At 41.8% G+C, this 27,115-nt stretch overlaps 1 protein-coding gene across 1 annotated transcript; it reads left to right on the top strand.

Moving 5' to 3' along the window:
• Window positions 1–25,840, top strand: doc2g (double C2-like domains, gamma). The gene is made up of 11 exons (XM_079277937.1): window positions 1–107; window positions 2,290–2,695; window positions 3,170–3,249; window positions 3,812–3,886; window positions 7,185–7,294; window positions 12,607–12,733; window positions 12,950–13,006; window positions 13,694–13,818; window positions 22,302–22,383; window positions 22,657–22,753; window positions 25,583–25,840. The coding sequence occupies exons 2-11, from the start codon at window positions 2,308–2,310 to the stop codon at window positions 25,720–25,722; spliced, it is 1,281 nt and encodes a 426-aa protein (XP_079134063.1). The 5' UTR covers window positions 1–107; window positions 2,290–2,307; the 3' UTR covers window positions 25,723–25,840.
• Window positions 25,841–27,115: the final 1,275 nt, after the last annotated feature.

The raw sequence follows: 27,115 nt of genomic DNA, 5'->3' as shown, positions 1-27,115 counted from the left end.
GGGATATATTGACTCAAAGCTGGTCTGCATGCTCCTCAGTGCATGAGAGACGGAGGACGTGAGAGCAGGCAAGATGGAGTGCTGGCACAGATGAAGACTGTCCCTGGGTACGTATTTATGCGTGTGTGTGTGCGTGTGTGTGCGTGTGTGTGTGTGTGTGTGTGTGAGAGAGAGAGAGAGCGCGCGCACGTGTGCTTGCATGTGCGTGGCTCTGTATGTAAGACGAGTGAGAGCGATTGAGTTTGTAGCAACATGCTGCAAGTGATCATTTGAACGTGGGTACCCAACCAGTGCATTTTAGTGTCGTTACATAAGAGCAAGTGTGAGGGACTGAATGAGTGTAGGTACTGAAGATGAGAACAGGCACAGTTTGGGGTCTTTATGTGTGCATGTATGGTCTTGACACACATACGTTTCAGGGAGAGTCGACTTAAGTACTGTGACTTGCCATACTGATAAAGGAGGGATGTGCTCTTGGAATTGCAAGTTCACAACTGAGTCAAGTCTTCTGTTCTGTTTGAAGCTTTTGTCATTCGAGCCAACACACCATCCATGTCCAGTGTGTTAAGTTTATAGCAATGTACGTCAACGGCTGTCAGAAGGAGAGACTCAATGCGTTTTATGATGTACTCGAGGTGTGTCATACCAATTCTGATGTTAATGTCAAACACAAATCTCAGTATTTTCAGCCACCCTGAGGAGGAATCTCCTCAGTACCCGTTTCGTTCATGCTTTTTGCGTGGCTTCTACCTACCTATGACAGACAATTTCAATGTATGGGCATATTCTAATCTATTGGCAGCATGCACACTGTATATGACAACATACAGAAGGATATACATGATCATTTAAACACATAATGAAAAAGGGAAATCCCACTGGTTCAACAGCATTTGTCAGCTATGACAGAGAGGGCTGGATGTTAACTAGAGCTGAAACAATTAATTCATTAGCTGGACGGCAGAAAATTATTCTTTAATTTTTGATGAGCGATAAATACTTAAAGTCATTTTTTACGCAAAATGATAATCATTCTGAGCATTTTTCACTGTGTTCTGACATTTGCTAATAGTAATCAGTAGTTGTAGCCCTCGAGTCAACTCTGAGTTTTCAAGGCAACACGAGATTAATTAATTTCCGTTCACACAACAGATGCATCAGTCAAAAACTAAAAGAGCAACATTATTTCCTTTAGGGGGAATAATAGACCTGAAAATCACAACAATGTGCTAAACACAGAGAAAATGCGGACATGAGGACAAATGAGGACAGAGGACGCAAGTTGACGCTACAACAGCTCCTAAAATGACCTGACAGCAGTCGTGTCATGTAGTGAAGGTGTATTTTCGGTAAAGACCATATACATTTTTGTTAACTAGTGTTTTTTGTCTTCACCGGTGTACTGTGGGACAGCACCGGCAAACAACGGGGACAGGTTTAGGTTCATCTCTGTGATCGCTGAAATAAAACCTGTTCTTGAAATAATAAAGACACGGTGGCACTGTGGGAGTGCAGAAGAGGAAACATGTCTTCAGTCTCTCTAAATCACTGTGAGGGAAATAGGAAAGCATATGGCTTAACATGGTTGGAGTTTTAGCAACAGTTTTTTCGCCTCATTTGGTAACGAATATGTTAAGGACTGAGAAAGTCTTCGAATAGCATTATGTAAATATTGCTCAGGGGACTTGCAGATGATAGAGAGAGAGAGAGAGAGAGAGAGAGAGAGAGAGAGAGAGAGAGAGAGAGAGAGAGGAGTAAAAGAGAGAGAGAGAGAGAGAGGAGTAAAAGAGAGAGATAAGGGAAGGATTAGAGTGAAGTGCAGATACACAAGTGACATCACTTGTTCATACTTTACAGCACCACATTTGAATAATAATTCAGAGCACAGACTTGGTGTGCTGACACAATGTGTGAGTCACACTTGAAGTGCCAAAGGTTCTGGCAGATTCTATTTTGGCTGTTGAGAAATCTGATTTTGCATCAATGGATGGAAATAGAAACATCAGTTTTCTTCAGGTGTTTTAGATGTACTGTGAACTTTTTTTGTGTGTGAACATATTGTCAATGTTGACTTGCTTTAGATATAAATGGCCCCTGGTGCTGCTGTACAGACTCACATAAAGTGGAGAGTTGGACACTCAGAGGAGGTGGATGATATGACAGTTATTTAGTTTTTCTCTATTAGTTCTGAGCCTCTGGTCCCGTCCCTCTGCTATCATCCCAGCTGTTATTCTCTTTGTCTTCCTCACCTTATTCGTTTCTTTCTCCTTTTTCATTTTCATCCCACAGTCCCGTTCGACAGCCCACATGAGCGTCTCCAAACCCCCGCCGCCCCCCTCCGCCTCCCACCTGGCCATCCCCCCTTCCTCCACTTCCACTCCTTCCTCATCAGCCACCTCCCCCTCGGCGATGCCCCACTCCACCGGTCCGCCCCCTCCGTCACCGGTCAAGATCTCTATGCAGGAGCACTTTGCCATCAACGTGTGCCCGGGCCCCATCCTCCCCATCCCACAGATCTCAGACTTCTTCCCGCGTTTCCACGACTACCCGTGCACGCCACCGCCTCCGAGGGAGAAGAAGATCCTAAAAGAGGAGACTTTCAACGGGGAGACGGGTGGAGGATACAAGGATGGGGAGAGAAGGGGGGACAACGATGGAGACAGGGAGGAGGCGGTCGACTCTGACGATGAAGACAGTGAGTTCTGATGAGGGTGAACAAAGCTTAGTGGCAAGAAAGTTGTGTTCAATATTGTGTGTTTATGTTTATTCATGTGAAAATTACAAGAGGAGAGTCATTTTTATTTTTTTTTTATTCAAACTGAGTTCATGTTTTTGGCTGTGAAGCACAACATATGCTTTCAGAGTAATTGTGGAGTCGAGCATTTTTCCAAGAGTCACTCCCACTTCATGTGACTCAGCTTCTCCAATGATTTATTAGAAATTGTAGCAATAGTTGGACTCAGTCTGCAGAGTTTCTGCTCATTCCAAAACCGTAATCAAACAAGACAGATCAATTCATATTAGGCAGCATCATGTTTTTTAGAGGCCATCTGCTACAAATATGACTCAGAGCTTTTGAGTATGTGTGTGTGTGTGTGTTTGTGTGTGTGAGAATGAGCGTTTCTGTCCCTTTACCAGCAGTAATTGCCGTGGTTTGTGTTGTTTTCAGCCTACCTGGGAACGTTGGAGTTCACCCTGCTATTTGATCAGGAGAACAACTGTCTTCATTGTACTGTTCACAAGGCAAAGGTACACACAATTGTAATATCTTCTCTCCATATAAACAGACTTCTGTGTGGTTGCATAATCCTTCTTGAAGTCCCAATGAAAACAATTCTCCTGTAAGGTGTTTACATAAGACGCCAGACTGCTTTTTCTCAACCTTTTTAAAGTAGCGTGTTTGCCACACACCCTCTGCAGCTTGCCAATTCAAGACTAAATCATCTCATGGCTCTGTGAAACGTTGGATAATGTTGCTTTGTTGCTGTAGCAGACACATTTTGGGTTTGGCCATCGTGCAAGGACACAAGCCTTGTATTGCATACTGTGTACTGACACATGCCGTTCATTTTGTAAATCTCACTGAACATTTCCCTTGAGGACAACATAAAGGAGTCAAGGATGGTAGAAAATAGTGGCATGGAAGGACACGCCCAGGAGCGCTATTGAGATGTAACTACAGTAGAACGCGTCCGTCATATCTTCTCTCTTTTTCCGACCATGTCAGTTGTGCGAAGTGTTTGAGGGCATGGTGACGTTTACCTTTGACAGTACATAATGTGTTTTTGTGTGTGTCTGCTTGTGTCAACAGGGACTGAAAGCCATGGACTCCAATGGACTGGCTGATCCATACGTCAAGCTTCATCTTCTCCCTGGGGCTAGCAAGGTCACTGCTCCACCCTTTCCTCTATTGGCAATTAACGTAACATGCTACCACACTGGGCTGACCCAGACACTGACACTGAGGAAAGTCCCACATCACACAGAAGCTGCTGACAAAAAAAAATGTTTTGAAAAGGCTACAATTAGGAAACATTTCATGCATTATTCATCTGAAGAAAACAAAAAACAATTATTTACTTTTTAAAAGATCTCCCTTGTTGATTCAGACGCCATGAAAAGGTCAAACTGCTCTTGCAAAAAACATGACATGGCAGTGGGCTAATTTAATGTGTCGTCTCAAGCCATTGAGCGGGGAGCATTTCGGTCGGTTACCGCTTAATGTGGCTCGTCCAATGCTCAGCTTTATCGAGCACAAACACGTTCTGGTCTGCTGCACCGCTCTTGTCTTGTTTTCAGCTCAAGAAGCAGGGAAGATAAGGCTTGCCACAACAGGAAACCCCAGCTACGGCAGAATGCAACCTGTTGTCGGCCATTTTGGCTCAAGGTTGACACGAAATGAGGTAATGATAAGTGCGGGGAGGATGCTGAGCCAAGATAGGTTGAATAAGGCAACTGTCTGAGGTCTAAGGGGCTAACAATAACAACGTCTGGGGGATTTTTGTCCTCCAGCCTTCCTCAGTCTGTTTTCTCTCCCATTGTTATCGCTCTCTTTTCCCCACTTTCCACCGCTATCTCTGTCTCTATCTCACTATTTGACCTTGAAATACTAACAGTGTGTGGAGAGAGGGGAGACAACTGAGAGTGAGAAAAGGGGGGGAGAGAGAGAGAGGGAGTGGATGGAGGGAGGGAGGGAGGGAGGGAGGGAGGGAGAGAGAGAGAGACAGATGAGGGGAGGACAGCAGCAGGTGGTTGTCATGGAAACAGGCAGGATTGTTACACGGCTCACGTCAACAGGCAAGTGTTGATGAGGGGGGGCCCAGAGAAAGCGTCAATGAGTAAGTAAGTACCAATGAACAGCCGTTTGTTAACTACCCACCAGAGGGGGGCCACGCCACTTGAGAAGTGGAAGCGTGCACACGTAGTGTAAGTGAGTATAGCGGATGCGCACCAACACACCTGCTCCATGTCCACACTCAGACCTGGCAAGCAAACGCTGCAGTGAGTAATCCAGAGCACAAAAGGTTTCAGTTTCTGCGAAAGAACTGAGTTGTCAAAACACAGAGAGCAGAGGCACACGTCTCCTCTGCCCCACTCATTTTGCTTCTCTCTCAGTCTCTCGTCCTCCAGCTCATGATCTTTAACCGGTATAGAGTCCTGCATGCTGTCTTTGTGATGTGGAACATGCACTGCAACACATGCGGCGCCTGACCTTGCGTATATGCAGACACTGGCTAAGGCTTTAGCCACAGTCACACAGAGACTCAGCCTTCATCTGCTTTCCTTCTCTGCCACTCCATCCCTCATTGTCGCACACAAACATGTATGGACACAGTAATTGGCGGAGCCTCTGTGTTGGTCCTTGGGATTTTCATCGTCCCATTCCTAGTCGTGGTGCATGGAAGATTCCCTCAAAACACAGACCCTTACTTCCACATTTCTGGGAAGTAGGGATCGAAAGAGAGAGAGAGAGGGAGTGTGAAATATATAAAAAGATCCACAGACAGATGGAGAAAAAGCAGGGAGAGTGTGATGGACAGATGGAGGGCTAGAGATAAAACATTTAGAAACAGATGCAAAAGCACCAGTGTAGAGGGAAAAGTTGAGGCAGGGAGTGAGAGAGGGATCTGGTGTGTAGATGAAGCATGTGTTCAGAAAACCTGCCCAATTCAGTCAAACAGAAGTGGTGATTATTTGTGAAATAGGCTATTTGTTTTGTTGAGCTGCGCTGGCCCACATACAGCTGTGCAACACCGCTGTAAGTCGTGACTCTGCCTGTGAACGTCTCCTCCTGCACATTAATGAATCAAACAAATGACATGAATTGAAGACGCTTGTTCCCTTCATGCAGCGAGCTCTGGGGGGCTGACTCTTGTAGATAAGCCAAAAGTTCCACCAGCTGGACATTCAGCAAGTACATATATATCCTCAAGCTATGCATAAACACCAGTGGATGATCCTTTACTTGAATAAAAATAGCAATACCATAATGTAAAATCCCAAGAAAAGATCCTGCCTACTTTACTAAAAGTATTAAAGTATTATTAACAAAAAAATCAAATGTTAAGTATTCATTTTTAAAAGATAAAATGTCTTAGTCTCAGTGTTTATTATGAAATTGGATACTTGTAACTGATGCATTACCATGCATGGAGCATTTCAGTGTCACTGGTCCAGATATTGTATAGTAGTAGTACCAGACATATATGTATGTCTGGTACTATGGAGGGGGAAAACAACTTTATATACTATTTTAAATTTTAAAAGATAAGGCTGTCGATGCTCCATTTTTTTTCTTGTTGTCATCAAATCCCATGAAAAGACCAAAATCAATACTCATCGATACTTTCAGACTCCTCCAAACCCCGAGCAAAATTGTTCCTACTGGAAATGCAAATCTTTGTTTTTCTTCTTTTTTTTAAATGGGTCACGAGTACATACTTACAACGGAATAACTCCCCAAAAGCTGGGCACTTTAATTCTGGTCGAGCGTTAACTCAAGCAGGAAAATAGTAAATTGTGCATTTGTTGGGGACTATTTTCAGTGGCGGATTAATACACATTGTGACAGGACATTGTGGCTTATTGGTGTGTTTAAAAGGGACACTCCACAGATTTTACAAATGAAGGTCAGTTTAGTCATCGCAACCCTGTGGAAACAGTTGTGTAATTTCTTCTATGGCTCCAAAGGGAGCACTCTAAAATCGTCAAAATAACCCCAATGATGACACTGATGAGTGGAACAAATTGAACACATCAAGCGGCTAGTGGCCATTTCCTCTCTTGGAAAGCTCAAATATTTCATGCTGAATGTGTTGCGCAATTGAATTGGCTGCTGTGTTTGAGACACATTGCTTGTTTTGGAGGTTTGGCTGTCCTATCGTGTTGTGGAGGAGACAGACATACAGGTGAGGCAAGGGAAGCCTCGCGCCCTCTTACTCTCCTCTACACAGTAGGCAGCAGATGTCTGCGATTTCCTGAGGGATGGAAATAAATGATGGTTCCCCACTCTTTCTCTGTCTCCTTTCTTGATCTTTTAGTGTCACTCGTTCCTTTTTCATGATCTTTTATTCTCTTTCTTTCATTCTGATCCGACGACTTTGCTTCTTCACCCTTGAAACTTTCTTTTGATCCTTCCCCTTCCATGAGTTTCGTTTCATATTTCTTCTCCTTTGTCTCCTCAGGCAAACAAGCTACGCACAAAAACCCTGAAGAATACGCTTAACCCAGTGTGGAACGAAACGCTGATGTACCATGGCATCACAGCAGCCGACATGACCACCAAAACGCTCAGGTAGGTGCTCCTCTCTGAATTTTACTCTGGCCAGTAATTAGCACTATTCCGCAGAACAGTTTGAATGACCACTTTATTATACGGAGGATGAAGATCCATGCTTCCAATCGTCTTTGCTTCCCAGTGGGCTTTTCCAGGTAATTCATTATTTCAGCCAGGTGACGCCAGCCAACTGTTCCACTTGCTCCATATGGAGGGATTGAGGTCAAGGGTAGCCATCTTGGCCCAAAAAGTCTGACGCACTCCTTTCATCCTGCATGTGTAAGTTAATTCAGAGACGGAGTTTTGCTTGTGTTTTGTTTGTGAATGTGTGTGCTGCGTCCAATCAGTGTCAGTTTGCTCAGCAGATTCATAATAGGGTTGGATGGTATTGTTTATCCTGAGGAAACAGAAACATGGATGCACACACACACACACACACACATATACATGAATCCTGTCTGCAGCACACACACAAATGCAGGCAGTCACGTGTGTGTTTGTCCTCGTGTGTATGTCATGGGCAATCACTGGCAGAAAAGAACATGCATGGCCCCTCCTTTGTACCGGTATAAAGAGAAAACACACACATACGCAAACAAAACGCGTCCTTGAGCTTTTACAAACACACACACATTCAGAAATAACATTTACTCTCCCTCCACAGAGACACACACACACACATATGCATACACACAAACGGCAGCATGAGGTCACACCGCTCAAACTAGAGGAAACCCACCTGACCACTGCTCAAGGACATCACACACAGACACAAACCAGCATGGGGGCTCTGGGAAGCCAAAACAAGGAAGAAGAGGAGGTGTGTGACCATTGTTAAGCGAGAGATGGAGAGAGCGAGAGAGAGAGAGAGAGAGAGAGAGAGAGAGAGGGGTGACTGCCAAGATCAACAAAGAGAGCAGGGGGAAAAGTGTGAATGATGTCAAGTGACAGATAAACCGGTGTGGAAGAGGAAACTAGGGAGGCCAAGAGTGAGGAAGATGACAGAATAGAGGGATGGAGAGAATCCATGGGTTAATTGAAAGAGAGACATAGAGACTGGCTAACAGAGATTACTCCACAGACAGCAGGGAACAGTTAGAGAACGGAGAAACAGAGAGGGATCCCCAGAGAGATGTTTACTCATGGGGCTGCCTCTGCTATGCCGGTCCAAGCAGGGCGCAGAGGAGGGGAAGATGTACTCTTTGATCCCCATGGTCTGTGAACTGCTGAGCGGGCAGACTCTGACCAGTCTCAGTCTCTCTGTAGACCTGCCTGAAGGCCTGGACAGTGCAAAGTTCATTTAGACTGGGCCAGCAGTGAGTACCGGTAATAGTGAACAGTAAACAGCGAGGCTGTTATCGATTAGATGAAATTGCGCTGGATTATATTCATGTATCGTTTCCTGAGAATCCCTTGTGCTTAAGTAGGCGGTTTAAATCAAGTGCGGGAATGGTGGACTCCGCCACTAATAAACTTTACCAATAAACTATCCTACTATACTATTCTATCGAGCAGTAATGACTGGGTGTAAATGCATTTACTGTCTATTGCAGAAAACTGCCGATCATATGCAGCGATAAAGCTTTTGAGTCATGAAAAGTAAGAATGCACTGATACCTTTATTGGATAGTCAGCCAATATTCCCTCCAATAGCTGGATCGGGTAATGTCCGACACTGGGGCCGATCTATTCAATTCAATTCTATGTTTATACACTATTACAAACTGGAATATTAATTCCTGTTTAAGTTTTGATCAATTTGTTGCTGCATTAAAAAGGTTTACATTTGAATTGTAATTTCAGTGAATTTTGAACTTTATTTATTTTTTTACATATTTCATTATCATCATTGTCATATCATTACAGATTTACATATTAACATATTTGCTGGTGTATGATATATTATTTTAATAGTTCATAGAAATTCAGGAAAGCAATGTTTAAGTCAAGCTTCCACACAGTGAGGCGTACAGATTATTAATTAAGCACTGGTATCGGATTAGTACTCTGCATCGGCGGACAACAAAAGCAGAGTGGTCGTTATCAGTATCAGGACTGAAGAACAGAACCATGCATTCTTGATGAAATGTTTCTTTGGTCCATTCTGCTGTAGCACTGCTCTTGCACTGGAGGATAAATAAATGTGAAAACATTTATGCCTTGTGTAAAATGGAGAGAGAGAATGGTTTCATGCATTTATTAATTTATTTTTTCATTCATTCACTCATTTGCAGCTACAATGATTATATAAATCCATTATGCGGAAGCAAAATGCACTTCCATAGAAAGGGACGACTGGTTATGAAATGGCTTGGAGAGAAAAACAATCTCTCAAAGTTGTAACAGCATTCTTTTTTTTTATATTCTGATTTCAAATATTCCTCAGTGGGCAGACTTAATCTCTAAGGGCCACAGGAGGTCCAGTCTGTTATTAAGAATGAATCAGCCGAGTAAACTAATAACTAATGTCCTCAATCCAGACTTCACGGTTGGCCTCATACCAGCTAATCCTTCAGATGGTACAGCGCGGCTGCCTGAGGTGCTTAAGTGTTGAGAGAAAAATCAACCGACTTGGAGTTATGTAGTCTGTTACTGAGTCGTAAAAATTGGAATTGTCCTATTTCAAAGAAAGTTTTACTGATCTCCAGTAGAAAAATCAGTTTATTTCAGTGCTGATTTCTAGAAAAAAAATCAGAAGCATTAGAAATTGCACTGTGAACAATTCGATTTATCAGTTTCCTTTTGAAGTCTGAACAGTTTGAGTTGCTCTGAAGATATTTTTACTGCAGTGAGGCCGACATGATTTTGAGATTAGGTCCCCACTTCTTCATCTACTGGCCGCAATATGCCTCTGCCTTTGGGCAAATTTCAAGTCATTTAGGACGCAGTGACAGTGGTAATGTGGTGCTTCAATCCCTCCCCCCATTGAAATGGCTCAATGCTTTTCGGTGCCTTTTTAAAATATGCACAGAAAACTTTAGGTGAATTGTACATTTATGACTTTAGGGAGAATCTCGTCTTCAAGTGGCTTTTATCACAAAAATGATTTACAGGCTGTTAACTGGGGAGAGATGGAGCATGTGTGTGTGTGTGTGTGTGTGTGTGTGTGTGGGCGTGTGTGTGTGGGTGTGTGTTAAAGGACTACCAACACGATGTCAGTGCCAGGTGTAGTCTCTCTCTCTCAATTTCTTCCCTCTATCTCTCTGTCCCTCTGTCAGGCTTCCTAATAGACTTTCACTGTCCTCGGCTGTGGGGAGATAGGGACAAATATAGGACTTGATTTGGTATTGGATGGGGGGGGGGCGAGACTGATTGTCTGCTGGATGCCTGAGGTGAGATATATGTATGTCTGGTACTATGGAGGCGAAAAACAACTTTGATTAGGTGTTAGATGTCAGGACAAGTGATATTTTCGGTTGGTGTTTCTATTTGAATTGCTGGTGGCAATGTCGGTCTGTCGGTCACTTCTCCAAATTTCCGAACTGAAATATCTAAACAACTGTTGGATGAATTGCAGTGATATTTTATACAGACATGTATGTTACCCAGACGATGAATCCTACTGACTTTGGTGATCCTCTGACTTTTTCTCTAGCGCCACCACTCGGTCCACATTTCTGGTTTTGAGTCAAATGTTTCAACAGCTATTTGTTGCATTAATGCATGCCATGGTATGTTGTGCAGTTATTCAATAATAATCATCTCGTACATGTTGTCGTTGCATTTAGCCCAAAGCACTGGTGTGCCTTCGTACAGCCTCACAAAGCTGCTAGCATGATGGTAGGAGAAGGATCCTTTGATTCTTTAACAACATTGTCTGGTATTGAAGTTACATTTGCATCTCTTAGAATATAACAAGCATTGCTGAGATTTTCCACAAAAATGATTTGGCATGTAAATTACTGTATCATTCAAATTGACTTAATATATGTGTTTATATGCCTAATTAAATACGTGGTTAAATACCAATTAGCTCCATATTTTGTGGCAATGATCCTTCTAAAAAACTATAAAAACAATACCACAGCAAAGGTCGTCCTTGTTGTCATCAAAGTCCGTTTTTTGTTGACACTCCCTGCTTGTTTGAGACTATTAAAGAGACACTTTCACAAGTACAGAAACCAAGCAGGAGTGCCAAAACACCCTGATTATCTGTTGTAACTCATGAGGCAGATTTTGTCAGCGACTCCACACTAAATTTGGCACCACAGGTTGAACAGACTCCATGAGCATCTGTTTGGTTTTTAGAGGAATTCTATAGATGGAAAACAGTGAGAGAGGGTGTGATGAAACGGATGGAGCATCTGAATGTAAGAAGCCAAAGGTTTGGGTGGTACTGGTGTCACATTTCCCCACAACCTTCATCTCATCACAGACACCCTCCATGTATGACAGAGCAAAGGCACATAAATCATCTGACAGCCGTGGTCATGAGTCAGAGTTACTCTGAAGCTTCTGCTAGAGATACTCATCCGTTATGACCAAAAGGCTGGCACCAGCATGTCAAATGTCCAAATGTCAGAGGGACAGGAAGAGGGGGAAGGTGTGTGCGGGGAGCCAGAGAGAAAGGGCGAGAATAGAGAGTGAAGAGCTCGGTAGAAATCAAGAGCAGTGACAGTCCATCTGGGAATATTCAAGCACAGAGGGAATATTGTAGCAGGTGATGGGCTGTAAAACTGTACTGTAGCTGATGGAATATTCACCCTCCGTCAAACATCACCATGAGGTTAAATAAGTGGAAATCATTTTACAGAACTGTAGCAATACAGACAAACTGATTCAGTTGTCTGTTTTTCAATTCAGAAAGCAACCGTAGAGAGGGCTGTTGACTCTTACTCTTGTTTTGTTTCACAATACATTTTCCAACTCAGTTACACCCTGAAAAGTAACCTTGAATAATGAATGTAACACATAATGTATGCAGATCAATTCATAGAAGTCCTTTTAATTTGTTTCACAAAATCAATGTATTGTTAACTGATTACCTGCTTGAAACGATCTCTTTCCTCTTACACGTTTCAATTACAACAAATTAGTGTCTGACGGAGTCACAGCCAAGAAGCTAATTGTTACAAACCTTTTGAAACCCTCTTTTCTCTTCAGCAGTTTCTCAATGCCTCATAATTCACGAGGCTGCTCGCGTGAAGCCACCGGGAACCCTGCTTTGGCTGCAGATGTAGGATTGTTCAGCTGCACTTTGGATATATTTGGCGCAGTCTCCGAGTAATGAGCAGAGCAAAACAGCGGCGCGGTTCATCTGTAACCTTGCACTGACTCACATGATTCTCTTCTCTGTATCTCTGCATCTGTATGTGTGTCTACGTGCGAAGGCTGTGTGTGTGTGACATGGACAGACTCGGACGAAATGAATTCATTGGAGAGGTGAGAGTGGCTCTAAAGAAACTGAAAGAGGGTGAGAACAAGCGCTACAATATGGGCCTGGAGAGAATTGCACAGGTAGGGGTTCATTATGTGTGCATGTGTGTGTGACCAAGTACATAAACCAAATGGGTTTCTGTGGACATATATATCAAGATGTGTCTTATCTCAATTGTTCATGTTTGCCTGGGGACGATCAGTCATCAATTTAAAATACTGCATTATAATGTGTAATAGATATTCACCTGGAGGCTATGTAGGCTATAACCATTATGTATCTTTTTCTCATTTTAGAATAAAGAAGCTAACAATCAAACGGTGGAGAAGGGAGCGGTCGTGGCAGAGGAGGAGGTAAAACTATCGTCAGCTTTATCATCACGATCTTATCATAACCACTATCAACCAAAACATGGCTCACTATGAGTTCCTATCATTCTCCTATATCTGATACATTTGATCTTTTCAGCAATTGTAATGTATTCTCTTTTCACCATCTCCAAAGGAAAATAAAGTTTAATTCTGCGTTTTTTTTAATCGGTATATGTTTCTGAGGCATGAACTCTAATAGACTATTGTGAAGGGAAACTACTCACAGGACTCCATATAGGAGCATGTTGTAAATTACACCACGGCTGCCTGTCCGGCGTATTCCTCCTCTGGTGGTCGTTATCTAATTTCTATACAGGACTGTCGAGACAGAGGCTAATAGCTTTTGGTCTCTGATAGACTCAGATTAAAAGGAGGAAAGATGAAGCCTTTAATTACATGCTTTCATTTAAATGCACCAGTTGCCCGGATATAAAAAAACACGCTATATCCTAGGTAGTAAAAAATGTTGCGGCAAATTTTTTTTTACAATTATTTTGATTCCGTTTTCATTGTATTTATGTTTTATTTGTGCTGCTTTGAGTGAAAAGTGTTTTGAGAAACTTTACTGGCCCTGCTGCAGGATTCCCCACCGTGTATTCACTGAAGAGGGAGACGTCAGGTTGATAACAGGCGCTGTGTCTGACACTGTTGTTTGTGCTGTATCCCCAGCGTGGACGCATCCTGGTGTCACTGTGCTATAACACGGAGAAGGGCTGCCTGCTGGTTGGGATCATACGCTGTGCCCATCTGGCCGCCATGGACTCCAATGGCTACTCTGACCCCTTCGTCAAAATGTAAGTCATGTCTGATATTCATGACCAAACCTGTTACCCTACAAATAATGCTCATATGCAGCTATTCTGCATTAGCAATTCACAGTGGTTGGATTTTGTTATTGTACGGTGAAAAGTGTGTCGGTTCATTTTAACATTTTTCCACCGTAGTTGTAGAAATTCGGGGGAAAGGTATGATTTACACATAACTCATTTCAAACGCTGTCTCTGAATCCACCGCCTGGAATAGCCATGTTTTCTTACTGCATAGGGATCTAAATTGTTTTGCTTGAGCCCTTGTTTTCCTAAATCTCTAACGGAGGTTGCGAGTGCAACTGTAGCACGATCAATAGAGTCATAACGGCTACATTTATGGGAAATGAATAAACCAGAATTTTCCTTTAATGTCCTCTTGGGGAGCGACCGTGGCACACTGGGTTAAGAGGTCGTCTGGTAACCGGAAGGTCAACGGTTCGATCCCCGACTGGGACGTGTCATGTGTCGAAGTGTACCTGAGCAATACACTGGGCTCCCTGGGCGACTGTCGTTGGCAGCCCACTGCTCCCTATATACAGGGGTGGGTCAAATGCAGAGAAAAATTTCCCCCTTAAAGGGATAAAGATAGTATAAATTCTATTCATTCTATTTTCTTTTAATTTAACATAATTATGACGTTTTTTCACTCAGATGTGAATCCTTGGGTTCATTGTGGCTGTGGGTGCCTTTTTTTTTTGCCAACGCACCTGATAGAATATTGGGATGTGCATACACTACTGCTGTATATGGCCGTGATCTGACTGGAAAACGATGGCAGTGAACATGTTGTCAGTATTGTGACATATTAGTTGTATGTCTGTGAGATTGCAGAATAGCTTCGTTTTGGAGATAATTGAGTTTCTTTTGCAGTTTATAAACAACGATGATATACATAAGTGTGCACATGCAGTTTGGAAACGGAAGTACGGTCGAGTAATATCATGTCAAGTTATGCAAGGGCAATAACCACCAAAGAGTGCAAATGCAACCTAAAAAAAATGGATTTACAGATCTGTGTGCTATTAATGAGTGTGTAGATAACTTGACCAATATTTAGTGACAATATATATACATTTATTTGGTGAAGAAAACCTAGTGTGTAAAGAGTTAAATTATGAGCATACAAGTCACTAGATTCTTACTACGTTATCTGTGGTCATATACAGAACGACAAACACCATGACATCGACTCAGAGCGTTGTGTTTGTTGAGTTTTAAAATGAGCAATACAGACACAAGCATTTTTGACCAGTCCAGTGGTAGTCAACACATTTAATAGCTTGCAGCCATAGATGCCGCCGATGTTTCAGTATAAAAGTGACTGTATTAACTTGTGACTCTCATCTGAATGGCTTGCGGTTGCTCGTAGTGACGGCAACTATTGAAAACACAAACAGAACATGTAGGTGCCTTTCAGCCGAGGAATGACAAAGTGTCTGACACAATGCACACCTGAGCCAACCTTTCTGTAAGGCACAGGTGGTGACAAATAAAACCCACACAACTCAATCTCTGACCTGCCTGGTGCATTTTAAATACCAACAGTGCAGGGAGTGGGAAAGCTCCCACACAGGACAAGCAATCCTGTACCGAGCTTCAGGTTACTGAAATTGCTTCGAAAGGAAGTTTTAACTGCTCTTAAGTAGCTTTTAGTTTTGTGGTGGGGTTTTTTCCCTGTTGATGAGCAGCTTCTTTGACTTTACCTAACGGCTGGCTCAGTAATTGTTATCTCTCTGACTTGTGGTGAGACACCACAGGATCTCACCATTAGGAACTCGGTGACGAACACCCACAGAACACAAGAGAGATTGGATTTTCTTCAGTTCACGCTGATTTATTTGCATCACAAAGTATACAAGTAAACCGAGCTGTCCGGAGTCAACTAACTTCACAATAGCATTGTACATTATTTTATACCTCCATTCTACCGTATGTCCCCCCCCCCCCCCCCCTTCGGAGATGTCTCCTCTAACCGAGACAAGTTACACTGTGCACCTCAGACGAGTCATAGCAGAGGGTTTTTTGATTAACCACAGTCTCCTTTCCCGCTGTTAGATCCGGGGGTTTTCCTTGGCCCGATACGGGGCTAATTATTGACTCAGCTCTCTATTAAAAGGTTGGTAAGCTGGTGTTTTGTTCGAGGAACTCGCCTGGCTCCGCTAACTACCGTTATTCCTGAAGTCTTCCCTGCTTCCTCTGGTAAGCATGCACTCGGCTGAGAGGCCGCCCTAGCCCCGGGCGCACCTACCTGTCACGTCAGTTATAGTAGCTTCCTCTTTTGGATCCGTGCTCTTGGTAAATTGCCAGGTTTGGTTTTAACGGCTTGGATTACTCATAAAGCCGTAACGGTTTGTTAAGTGGATATTAGGATAACCATTCAGAACTCAGTTGTTAGACATACATATATTTAACTTTTTACTACCATGAGGAACATTTAGTACTTGTGCTAAATTAATGCAATTGAGAATTTTACTTTAAATGCAGGTTAGATATTTATTGCATAATAGATTTAGCAAGGGCAAAGCTTCAGCTCACATAAAATAATAATACTACACATGATTTCTTACTTTCAATTCTTTGGTGATACTCATGGTTAGAGGTTGGAGCTGGCTTTGGGTGCGGTGAAAAGTTGTTTTTTGGAGTTGTCAGGGGCGAGGGTCTGGCCAGACCCTCCTCACTCCTGCCTGCTCGGCAAACGACGTCTGTTCAGCGATCTTTGATCTTGTTAAAGTTGAGCAGGGAGGATAGGTGGTTCTTCGTCTTTCAATCTCTGCTCATAGAAGGGCCGTCTTCTGCTTTCATCTTTTCCTCTTTCTTCATTCTTGCTTCTCGATTCTTTTCTTCTTTCTTTTCTTGTCTTTCTTTGTTCACAAAGGGCCGTCTTCTTCTTTCGTCTTTTCTCGTCTTTCTTCCTTCTCACTTGGATTCTTCCTTCTTGGTTGGATCGTCCTTCTCACTGTGGATTCTTCCTTCTTGGTTGGATCGTCCTTCTCACTGTGGATTCTTCCTTCTTGGTTGGATCGTCCTTCTCACTGTGGATTCTTCCTTCTTGGTTGGATCGTCCTTCTCACTGTGGATTCTTCCTTCTTGGTTGGATCGTCCTTCTCACTGGTTGTCGGTCTTGCTTCTGTCGTCTTTCTTCTTTTCTTCTTTCTTTTCTTCATCCTTGAGCAGAGACGAAGTCCACCGCTGCGTCCGTAGAGCAAAGTCCAGGGTCCTCTCAGATGGAGCACTCGAATGGCTCTTACGACGTTATCCTCGCGTCTGTCAGTGTGTCACTTCTTTTATAACATCTTTGGGTTATCTTGACCCCCCTCCGTTTTCACTCTGCACCTGATCCATTCCTCATCATAATGTGGGTGTGCTTGTATTGTGGACCTGTGGAAATCACCTTGCCTTCCGTTTGGCCTGATTTTGCAATCCCAACGTCTCTGCATTCTTGTACACACACACTTCTAACTCAGACTCGTTATCTTAATCACAGTTACAATTGTTAAAATGAGTTACAATTGTTATAATTGTTATAATTGTTATAATTGTTTCTTCTTCTTTACATTCCATGTAAAGAAGTTACATTGTATTAGAATGTAAAGAAGTTACATTGTATTAGAATGTAAATAAGTTACATTGTATTAGAATGTAAAGAAGTTACATTGTATTGGAATGTAAAGAAGTTACATTGTATTGGAATGTAAAGACGTTACATTGTATTGGAATGTAAAGAAGTTACATTGTATTGGAATGTAACTTATTTACATTCTATTAGAATGTAAATAAGTTACATTGTATTAGAATGTAAAGAAGTTACATTGTATTGGAATGTAAAGAAGTTACATTGTATTGGAATGTAAAGACGTTACATTGTATTGGAATGTAAAGAAGTTACATTGTATTGGAATGTAACTTATTTACATTCTATTAGAATGTAAATAAGTTACATTCTATTAGAATGTAAATAAGTTACATTGTATTAGAATGTAAAGAAGTTACATTGTATTGGAATGTAAAGAAGTTACATTGTATTGGAATGTAACTTATTTACATTCTATGTAAAGAAGTTACATTGTATTAGAATGTAAAGAAGTTACATTGTATTGGAATGTAAAGACGTTACATTGTATTGGAATGTAAAGAAGTTACATTGTATTGGAATGTAACTTATTTACATTCTATTAGAATGTAAAGAAGCTACAGTGTATAGAATGATTCTATTGAAGTTATTCCTTTTTTAAATGTTTTAGACGAGTCACTATCTCGCGTTCAAATATCTACAGAAGTGGCGTTGCTTAAGTACGGAAGTCACGTCACAAATAAATCAACATTGGCTTCTCGTTTCACACACGGCACAAACTGCGGCCTCCTGGAGGAAACACCAGTGTTTGTTTGACCCATCCACCTCTCCTCATCCCACCCGTCCTGTGTGGAATTCTACTCATGTTGTCGCTCGCTAGCTATAGCATGTAGCATCCTGGGCATCACTGGGAATCAAAACACCGTGGCTTTGAGAGCACTTGTTTGCAATTGCGCATTAACGTGATTAACCAATGATTTAACTTGCAAGCTACCACTGATTCACCAAACCTGCTTGCTTGCAGTCTGTGTTCCACCACAGTCCCCGACGCTGCTCTCATGATTCATTTTGTTTCTAAAGATAGATTTGATTTTGTAGTGAGTAACGAAGGTTTCAGGGGAAATGTATCGGAGTAAAAGTATCAGTTTTCTTTGCAAAATGTAGTGAAGTAAAAGTAAAAGTCAACAGAAATATAAATAGTAAAGTAAAGTACAGATATCCAAAGAAAACGACTTAAGTACAGTAACGAAGTATTTCTACTTCGTTACTATACACCACTGCAAATTAGCATTCGAAGACTAAATGAGTTTACATCCTTCAGAATGACCCACATTCCTCTTTCCTGCTCTTCACACATTAACTTAAAGATTTAAAGAACAAATTATTCTGTCAGAAAAAAAGACATGTGAAGGCAGAAAAAAGTGCAAAACATGTCAGATATTTCCTGCTGACCAAGCACACTGCCAAGCTTCACAGTTTTGTTCTCGCTCTCTTTTTCCTTCTGAACGCTTGTGTGAACTCCTCTTTGCAGCAGGTTGCAGAAAGCTCCTCTTTCCAATTTTCATATATTAAAAAAACAAATGTGTTGTCTTTACCTCTCAGTGTCATAACTTTAGTTCTGCTTTTTTAGCACCCGCTCCCTCAACTTCTATATTTTTGTTGTTTCTATCTCTCATTCAAAAGGATGCTCTCGCTCTTCGGCTTGTCTCTCCCTCGACTAAACTTGCTGTCACATTGGTTTTAGGTACCAAATGCTTGTGACCCCGGCATTTGGCAAATTGTCATGTGATTAAGTTATGAGGGTCCAATGACATAAAGGGCAAAGACAGATGAAACAATTAAATTGTACAGGTACAATTGTTGTAATGGTACTGTAAACATAACATTGTAGCTTGCATTTTAACCTGTCCTGTTACATTACCTGAATTAATTTAATGTAATTTGCACATAGAAAACAGCATAAAAGCAAATGTGGAACATATAACAAAATACTTGTTTTGTTTTTGTTTTTTAAGGACAGAAGAGGTCAAGAAGCCAAAGCCATTTTTTGGACTTTTTTGTTCAGCCAAATACAACAAACAAAGAAGCTCCTCTTCAGAATATCTTGACAAAATCCATAGTGCTCGTTCTGTGCAAAGAGGCTTTCTGAAGCTAGTATGAGGCGCCAGCACTCTTGATTTGGCAAACTCAAAGTTATTTACTTTGTAGTATGACATTCAGCAAGAAAAACGCAGCAATGAAGGATATAGTAACATAATGAGGGACTTTTGTACTAAAAAGACTGCTGTATTGGAAGGTAAACTGACTGAAACTGAAACTGAAACTGAAGGCAAATGACTGTAGCTTGGGTTGATAACATGAAGACAGCATAGTTAGAGGAGTTGATAGCAAAATCATTACCGACAGCAATATATATCTAACACATTTGGTGTGCGCCGCAAAAACAAAACTACGTTGTATAAATCTGCTAGCTTGAGGTTTTGTAGAGTCTGTGGCAGATGTTTTGAAGCTGTTGTGCTGCATTAGATTTGAGTATGTTCTTTGTGTGTTCTATTTTTTATTTTCTATTCTAGTTTTATTTTGTTCCCCCCTTGTATGTCATTCTTAAAGACGTGTCCTCACTTGTCAGGACTGCACTATATGAGAAAAACAAAATAGTTTCATGGAACAGATGGAACAGATGGAACAGTGTATAGCACAGAAAACTGTTAGTTTACTGTATCTTGCTGTGAACGACCTACTTTTTAAGGAAACCGCCAACAATAACTGAAAAGATAATCCCCGCTATCTCTGTGGGCCAGCCTTCCATGTTATGAATTATTCTTCACATTGAATTTGCTACAGTAATTTGGGTATAGTTTGGTTGCTGCTGTACAGAAAATAGATATTTGTGCTATCATTATTATGGATGTTGCTGTGAAATGATGTTTTGTTATTCTGGAAATTGGAATCCCTCGTCTAAACGGCCTCGGAGCCGCATGTAAAATGTGATTTGGCACAGCTCAGACTGAGATGTCCCTCGGGCTCTCACCTCACCCTCTCACATGCTGCCGGTCAAATAGATGCTTTGTTTGGCCGCCTCTCCCAATGGATTTCTTTCTTTCTTCTTGTTTTTTTTCTCACGAAGGCAGTCAGACCTTTGTATGAGCACGAAGTATTTTAATGCTGATTAGCTTCTGGAGAAAATGACCTTTTTAATATACAATAAACACCAAACAGAACCTGTGACTTGTGACAAGAAGCTGTTTGGTTTGTCATCAACTGAACAAGACTATAATCGTGAGTGTAACAGGTAGTAGGTTTATTAGTAGTGTGTGCAAAATAACAGAAGCTGTATATGTCCTATCAGAGGGCATTTCACTGTTGAGAATAATCTTTAAAGATGTGTGCAGAAAGAAAAGTTTCATAAAAGTTTTCATGTAATCCACACAAATTTGGCCACTGGACAGTTTGTGTTCATTCCCCCAAAATAGCCAATGTCCTTATATTTCACACTGTTGAACTTAAGACTATTATACTGTGTTTACTGCACCATCTGACAAGACTAGACACCTCCCACCTATATGCAGATTCGTCAGCTCCTGTTTCTAACCCACCCACCGCAGGATCATCATATTTAAATGTTTATTTATGGTTAATAATGCAGCGGTGTCTACTTGCAATCTCACTTCACAGGTTATTAAGTTAGTTATGCAGACATGAGTGGTGAGCAGTTCAACCAAAGAATGACTTCTCCATCTCAGATTGTTTCAGAAACAATACACTAAATTTGGTTGAACAGTAATATTATTGTTTCTTATAAATGTACTGTTACCATCATGTGAGCCGTCAGATCTATCTTACAAACCCTTGGCCGGTTAAGACCCCTAAAGCCGGTGTAGAACCTGAGGGGTTATTGTAAACATCTGGATACATTCTGATATTGAGGCTCCTTCGGTCAATACTGGTTCAGACAGATGCAAGAATATGTTAATAAGTTAAACTTTCAGTGAACCGTTTGTGGGAGGACTGACTTCAAAATTGTCACAGTTTGTCACTACTGTAACTTTAGCCCAATCATTTAATTTCATGAAAAATTACATTTTCATCACTGACAACGTCGAGTGCCTCAAGTCTTTGTGCCACCATTTATCAATTTCTCCTCCTCCTCCTCCTGTTCCTTTCCCACCTCCATCCCTCCATCATTCACTCGTCCTGATTCCGGCTCTGAAGAGACAACCCCAACCCCATCTCATGCATCAGCTGTCAGGCCAGGATTCGTCACTGGCTGTGGGTGGGGGTGAGGTCGGGCTAGAAGAGTGAGATATCTCACCGCCTGAACATCTTGACTCGGAATTTATGCTGATGATGATTCCCATTGCCCTTTAGCGATCCTTCTGTTGCCTCTTTACAGGAGGCATGATTACAATCTTGCTGTGGTCTACAGTCTCTCTCTTTCTGTCTCTCTGTCACTCTCTCACTGTCCCCATCTTTGTTCAAAAGACTTCTGGGTCACAATTATCTCTGAAAGAGATTTAGCAAATCTCCGTCTCCCTTTTGTTTCTACCATTCAGCAAAGTTCACTGTCAAAACGATTGAAAAAAAGTAACCGATTTAATTCCTTTCAACTCAGCAATAATGATTGTTCTGGCCTTGTTTAAATGTTAAAATGCATTTTAGGATCTGTATTGTACAAACCTCGCCAAACTGCACTTTTAAATCTCTGTCGATGTTTCCCCTGTCTCATCTAACTCACCAGAAAGCAAATCAGCAAATTTCACAAAATGTCAAACTATTTCTTTAAGTTCAAGCTATGTCTCATAATGAGGTTGGACACCACCTAAAGAGTGTACGAGGTCCTGATGCATTCATGTCCTCTTTAGCTTCTGCTCTCTCTTTTTTTCCCTCTCTTTCTCAGAACGTTGCAGCCAGATATGGGGAAAAAGTCAAAGAACAAGACTACAGTGAAGAAAAAGACTCTCAACCCTGAATTCAATGAGGTACAACTTGACTCCTGTTCTACAAATAACCACAATACACCTAACAACTTATTTTCTTTACTGAGCTCAAGAGTATGTTCTGTAGTGTATCTGATGAGCATAGCAATTAAGAATACTTTTTGAAACATGAAACATTCCTTAATTGAATGTGTTCTCAGCATCAATCTGCATGTTTCATCTGAAAATCCATTAAGATACGAATTCAGTTTAGTTCGACTCGTATGTTAATTAATCATTGATATGAATATGCTCTTGTGTGCACCACCTGCACAGGAGTTTTCATATGAAGTTACCTTGGACCAGCTGGCAAAGAAAACCCTGGAGATCTCTGTGTGGGACTACGACTTGGGAATGACCAACGACTTCATAGGTAGGCTGAGAAAAAACTGAGGAGGGGAGGGAAGCTGCAGCAGCAACTGTGCAAGAGTGCTGGAATGAAAGCGGCGCAATTGCGAAAAACATTACAAACCAGGCCGAGCGTAGGCGGAGGGAGGAGTAAAGAAAAGAAATGCGGCGAGATGAGGGGTAATGATGAGGCTTGACGAGAACGATTTGAAAAAGCAAAGGAGAGTTTGAGTGGAGAAGGAAATAGAGATTCTTTAGAAATCAAAAAAGGATCCCCATCCTTCATGGACTTGGCACATCAGATCGCTGCTGCTTCTTCGTCAGACTGCTTAACAGCTTTGGCATGGCCTAATGTACATCATGGTAATGGGGCACATGGGAGCTTAGGGAGTGATGGGGAACTAGTGGTGAGGCACAGTGACAATGGATTACCACCCTGTGAGCCTGAAGGCCTTCAGATCAAAGCGTTTTACTCTGTCCAATGTGTGTGTACATGAGTGTGAGGCTGTGGGTGTGTTGTGTGGGAGACACCTAGTGTTTAGATAAGCCCAGTGAGCCATTAGCCCTGCTGGGAGAAAAGGCCACGAGTCTAACACACAGCTCCAGATAACGGCGATTCCCCTGACCATTATCATTACAGGTTTAGCTACATCAGCCTGCCAGTTGTGTTAATTGGGGCTGGGAGAAAAATGACACTGAGACAAAGAAGAATGGTGAAAACAAGTTGATAAAGAGGCCGAGCAAACATAATCCCAGGTCACTTGTAATAGAGTGAGAGCAATAACAAGCGGGCTAAAAGGCTTTGCTGAAGATATAGAGGATGGCATGGTAAAAGGTGAGATTTCAGAGATACAAGCAGGTTAAAACTGAACAGTGAGAATAAATGTGAGGGCAAAAGTACACAGGAAAACACAATGAATCAAGTGGATGACTTGTGGGAAAGATCGATGCACAAGGAGAGATGGGAAATTTCATCTTGACCATGAATCAAGCCAAAAACTCTGATTTTGAGTGAGCCGTGTTGTTGTCTTATCCCTCAAGTGGGAATGCTTGTTGGACTGTCGGTTTTTGGAAAGTTACTCAAATTGAGTGATGATCCGACAAGCACTTAGTTTGAAACATATGCTTTCAGGTCTACAGTTCTGCTATATATTTAGTTCACCGCATGTTCTTGTGTAACTTCTGTTTGGGTTGATTCAGGCAGCTGTGGAGCAGAGAGAACTATTGTGAAGGGTAAAAATATGCACACAGAGAACAGGGTTGAACCTGTGCAAGTGTCGCTGCACACCTGCTCGCCACCCGGAGTGTCAGCCTCGTTCTCGTCTGTATCACCTCCTCCGGCTCTGGTTCCTCATTCCTCTTCTGTCCCCAAACGTGTGTCAGGATGGCTGACCATTTTTCACTAGCAACCTGCAGGCTCAGAGAACGCTACATCGATCTCTGTTCGGAGGTGGTGGGAGTGCTGTGGGGGCGGATTTGACCAAGTGTTGTGCATGATTCTCCTATCGAAACTCTGTCAATAGGTTTTGACCTGCTCTCAGAGTCATATGTGTCTGTGCGTGAGAGGAAATGGAAGGAGGATGCAGGATAGGAGCCACTCAAAGGCCTGCTCCTCTCGTCGCAGAAGCAGCATCCCAGGCAGCGTTCAATGCCGAGCTCAGATGAGTCGCTGATCATCAAACAAGCCCTTATTTTCCTCGCTGCTGTAATTTTCCATCGCACTGATAGAATAGAAGCATTGCCAAAATACAGTGTTTAAAACTTCACGCTCCATTAACTGTGCAATCACAGCCACGGGAATGGATTCGCAATAACCTCTGTGGGACAACTGCCTGCGTCTCTCTGTTTTACAGTCCGCCTCTCCACCAATGGCACCGTCACCTCCGCTCATGTTCACCTGAGTCATTTCCTGCTTTCCATATTCCCCACATCCTTTTTCAAGAGATCTTTTGTTATCTAAATCTCTCTGTCTTGTAATTCCCCATCTTTTTTCTCTTTTTCTCTGCCTGGAGGAATTTGTCTCGAATGTCTGTTTACTTCCTTCTTTGCTCCCATGTCTGTCTGCCTGTCAAATATTAATGATCTTTATTGGCATGAATGTTGATGTACATTATTGCCGAAGGTCAATTACATTATTGAATAGATTTTAGAAAGAAATGTCTGTCAGTCTGTCCCATTTTCTGATGCCACTAGTGGTGCAAAGTAACAACATGTACTGTATGCCTACTCAAGTACCGCACTTCAGTTTTGAGGTACTTTGTACTTTATTTTACAATTTACATTTCATGCAAGTTTGTATTTCTACTCAACCACAGCCATCTACTTTTCAGGATGAGATTTTACTTGAAATCGAATGATAAACTTGCATTGTTAAAAATGAAAGGAAGTGGTTCTCGACTTTTTTGGCATGTGAAATCTTACAAACAAGTCGTGTCTAGTTGGGTCCCCTTGTCATGTCTTAGATGTCTATGAGTTGTTTGAAGTCCCACCAAAGACTGATGTCTTATGAAACTTCTCATATGGTGTCTTTAAAGCATCTCTGATAACGATGTATCAAACGATGACGTGAGAAAGAGATCTGCGGTGAACCCACAGAGAATTATCACCTGAATCTGCAGCTCGCCTTGGCTTTGCAGAGCTTTTGAGTTTAGCTCTTTGTTTAGCTGTCTGGCTGCAACAGTAAAATGCTACATGTGCATTGATGCATTAGTATTGGCAATTAGATAATGTACTACATTAGCCTTTCTTTCTTTAATTCCTATCCTTTATTCCTTTCTGTCTCCTTTCATTACCCTCCAATAATTCCCCATCACCTCCTAATTCTTCTTCTCTGTTTCTGCCCATCTGTTTGTAGGTGGAGTGGAGCTAGGTATCAATGCAAGCGGACAGAGACTCAGACACTGGTTCGACTGTCTCAAAAACAAAGGGAAGAAAGTGGAGTACTGGCATACGCTCACACAGCAAGGAGCCCCGAGCAGTGACAAACCTGACTAGATTACACAAGACATTCATGCATTGAAACACAGACACACACGGACACACACACACACACACACACACACATTTGTCTCAATGGAAGATGGCTGATAACAGAGACCAAGTAAAGCAGTAATGAGAGCAAAGGATAAAACATGCAATAATAATAATGTTGAAAATTATCATATAACGCCAATAATTACTCCACCAAGTATGAGTATAATATGATATTCATACTAATATTATTGATGGTAATAAGGTGTAAATTGAAAACGTTTTTTTTTTTTAAAGGTGAACCAAATTGTGACGATGTCTTCATGAAAGTGTTGACGTAACAAAACGATACTCACAAAATTGTGCTTTAAACCTTACTGTATTGTGGAAGTCGCTCATATTCTATCAGTCAAATTTACACCTAATGAAGAGATTTGAGATTAATGTACTCAAAATGTATTCAGTGAAAGGCACCAAAAGTATGTGCAACCTAGAGACTGATAATGTGGTATATAGTTATAGGAGAGGGAATGTTATGAAATGGTGATTCTGTACTGAGAAGTTTCTACTTTAGTGGTTGTTGATCCAATGCAAAACAACACACCGAATTATAAAGCACAAAATGATCCATTTGGTGGATTTTTACCTTCACCGTTTGTTTCAGTGTTCTTGTTCTTATGTCTTTCATTGTCTTTGTGACGGTGGCTTTCTATACACCCTCATTTCAGACATTAATGCGTCAGTATATGTGTGTGAATGTGTGAGCGTGTGTGCATGAGGGCTTTGAGAATATGAGTGCATACATTTTCTGTCTGTACAGTGTGTGTGTGTGTGTGTATATGTATTCACGTCATGCCCCATTCATAATGTCTCAATGCAACTTCAGAGCCACAGAGAGGTGTAGAAATAATAACAGTAGCGGTGGACTCAGGCTGTTTGAGGGGCAGGGTCGAAAAAAGTATAAAGAGCAGCAACATGCAGAAAGTTTTCAAGCATGTAGGGCGACCTATATGGCACTGCAACATGTCTTCTAAATTCGAAGGCCACCTTATTAAAGGGCACTTCAACATGTTTTCTCAACTGGAAGGGCACCATAAAAGGCACTTCATCATGTTTGATCTACCCTAGGGGCATCCAAGGGGGTACTTCTGCAGTGTGGTTTTTTTTTTTTTTTTCGGACAGAGGGCTCCAGTGAATAAAGGACATGAAAGACACATTCAAGACAGAACTCGTCTGGCGCCCCCACGACATCCCTCAGTGGTGTGAGCCTTCCTGGCTGGGGGACACTGAAGTTGCCAATGGTGTGTGTGCCATCTCTCTTTCCCATTGCCAGACGGTTATAGAGCAACTTTAAGAATGGGACATATCTTGATGTGTTACCTCTGGCCGCTCCTTTTGATTTTCCTGAGGAAAAGCT

The sequence above is a fragment of the Melanostigma gelatinosum genome (genome assembly GCF_949748355.1).
Source record: "Melanostigma gelatinosum genome assembly, chromosome: 11".
NCBI lineage: Eukaryota > Metazoa > Chordata > Actinopteri > Perciformes > Zoarcidae > Melanostigma > Melanostigma gelatinosum.
The sequence above is the reverse complement of the archived record's forward strand: the minus strand, read 5'-3'. Positions and strand labels throughout refer to the sequence as shown.

What these genes read in the sequence shown, in the direction of transcription:
- doc2g (XM_079277937.1), top strand. Translation starts at nt 2,308, where the DNA reads ATGAGCGTCTCCAAACCCCCGCCGCCCCCCTCCGCCTCCCACCTGGCC. An exon ending in ATGACCACCAAAACGCTCAG is followed by an intron (nt 7,295 to 12,606) that starts GTAGGTGCTCCT and finishes CTACGTGCGAAG; the next exon opens with GCTGTGTGTGTGTGACATGG. An exon ending in TCTGACCCCTTCGTCAAAAT is followed by an intron (nt 13,819 to 22,301) that starts GTAAGTCATGTC and finishes TCTCTTTCTCAG; the next exon opens with AACGTTGCAGCCAGATATGG.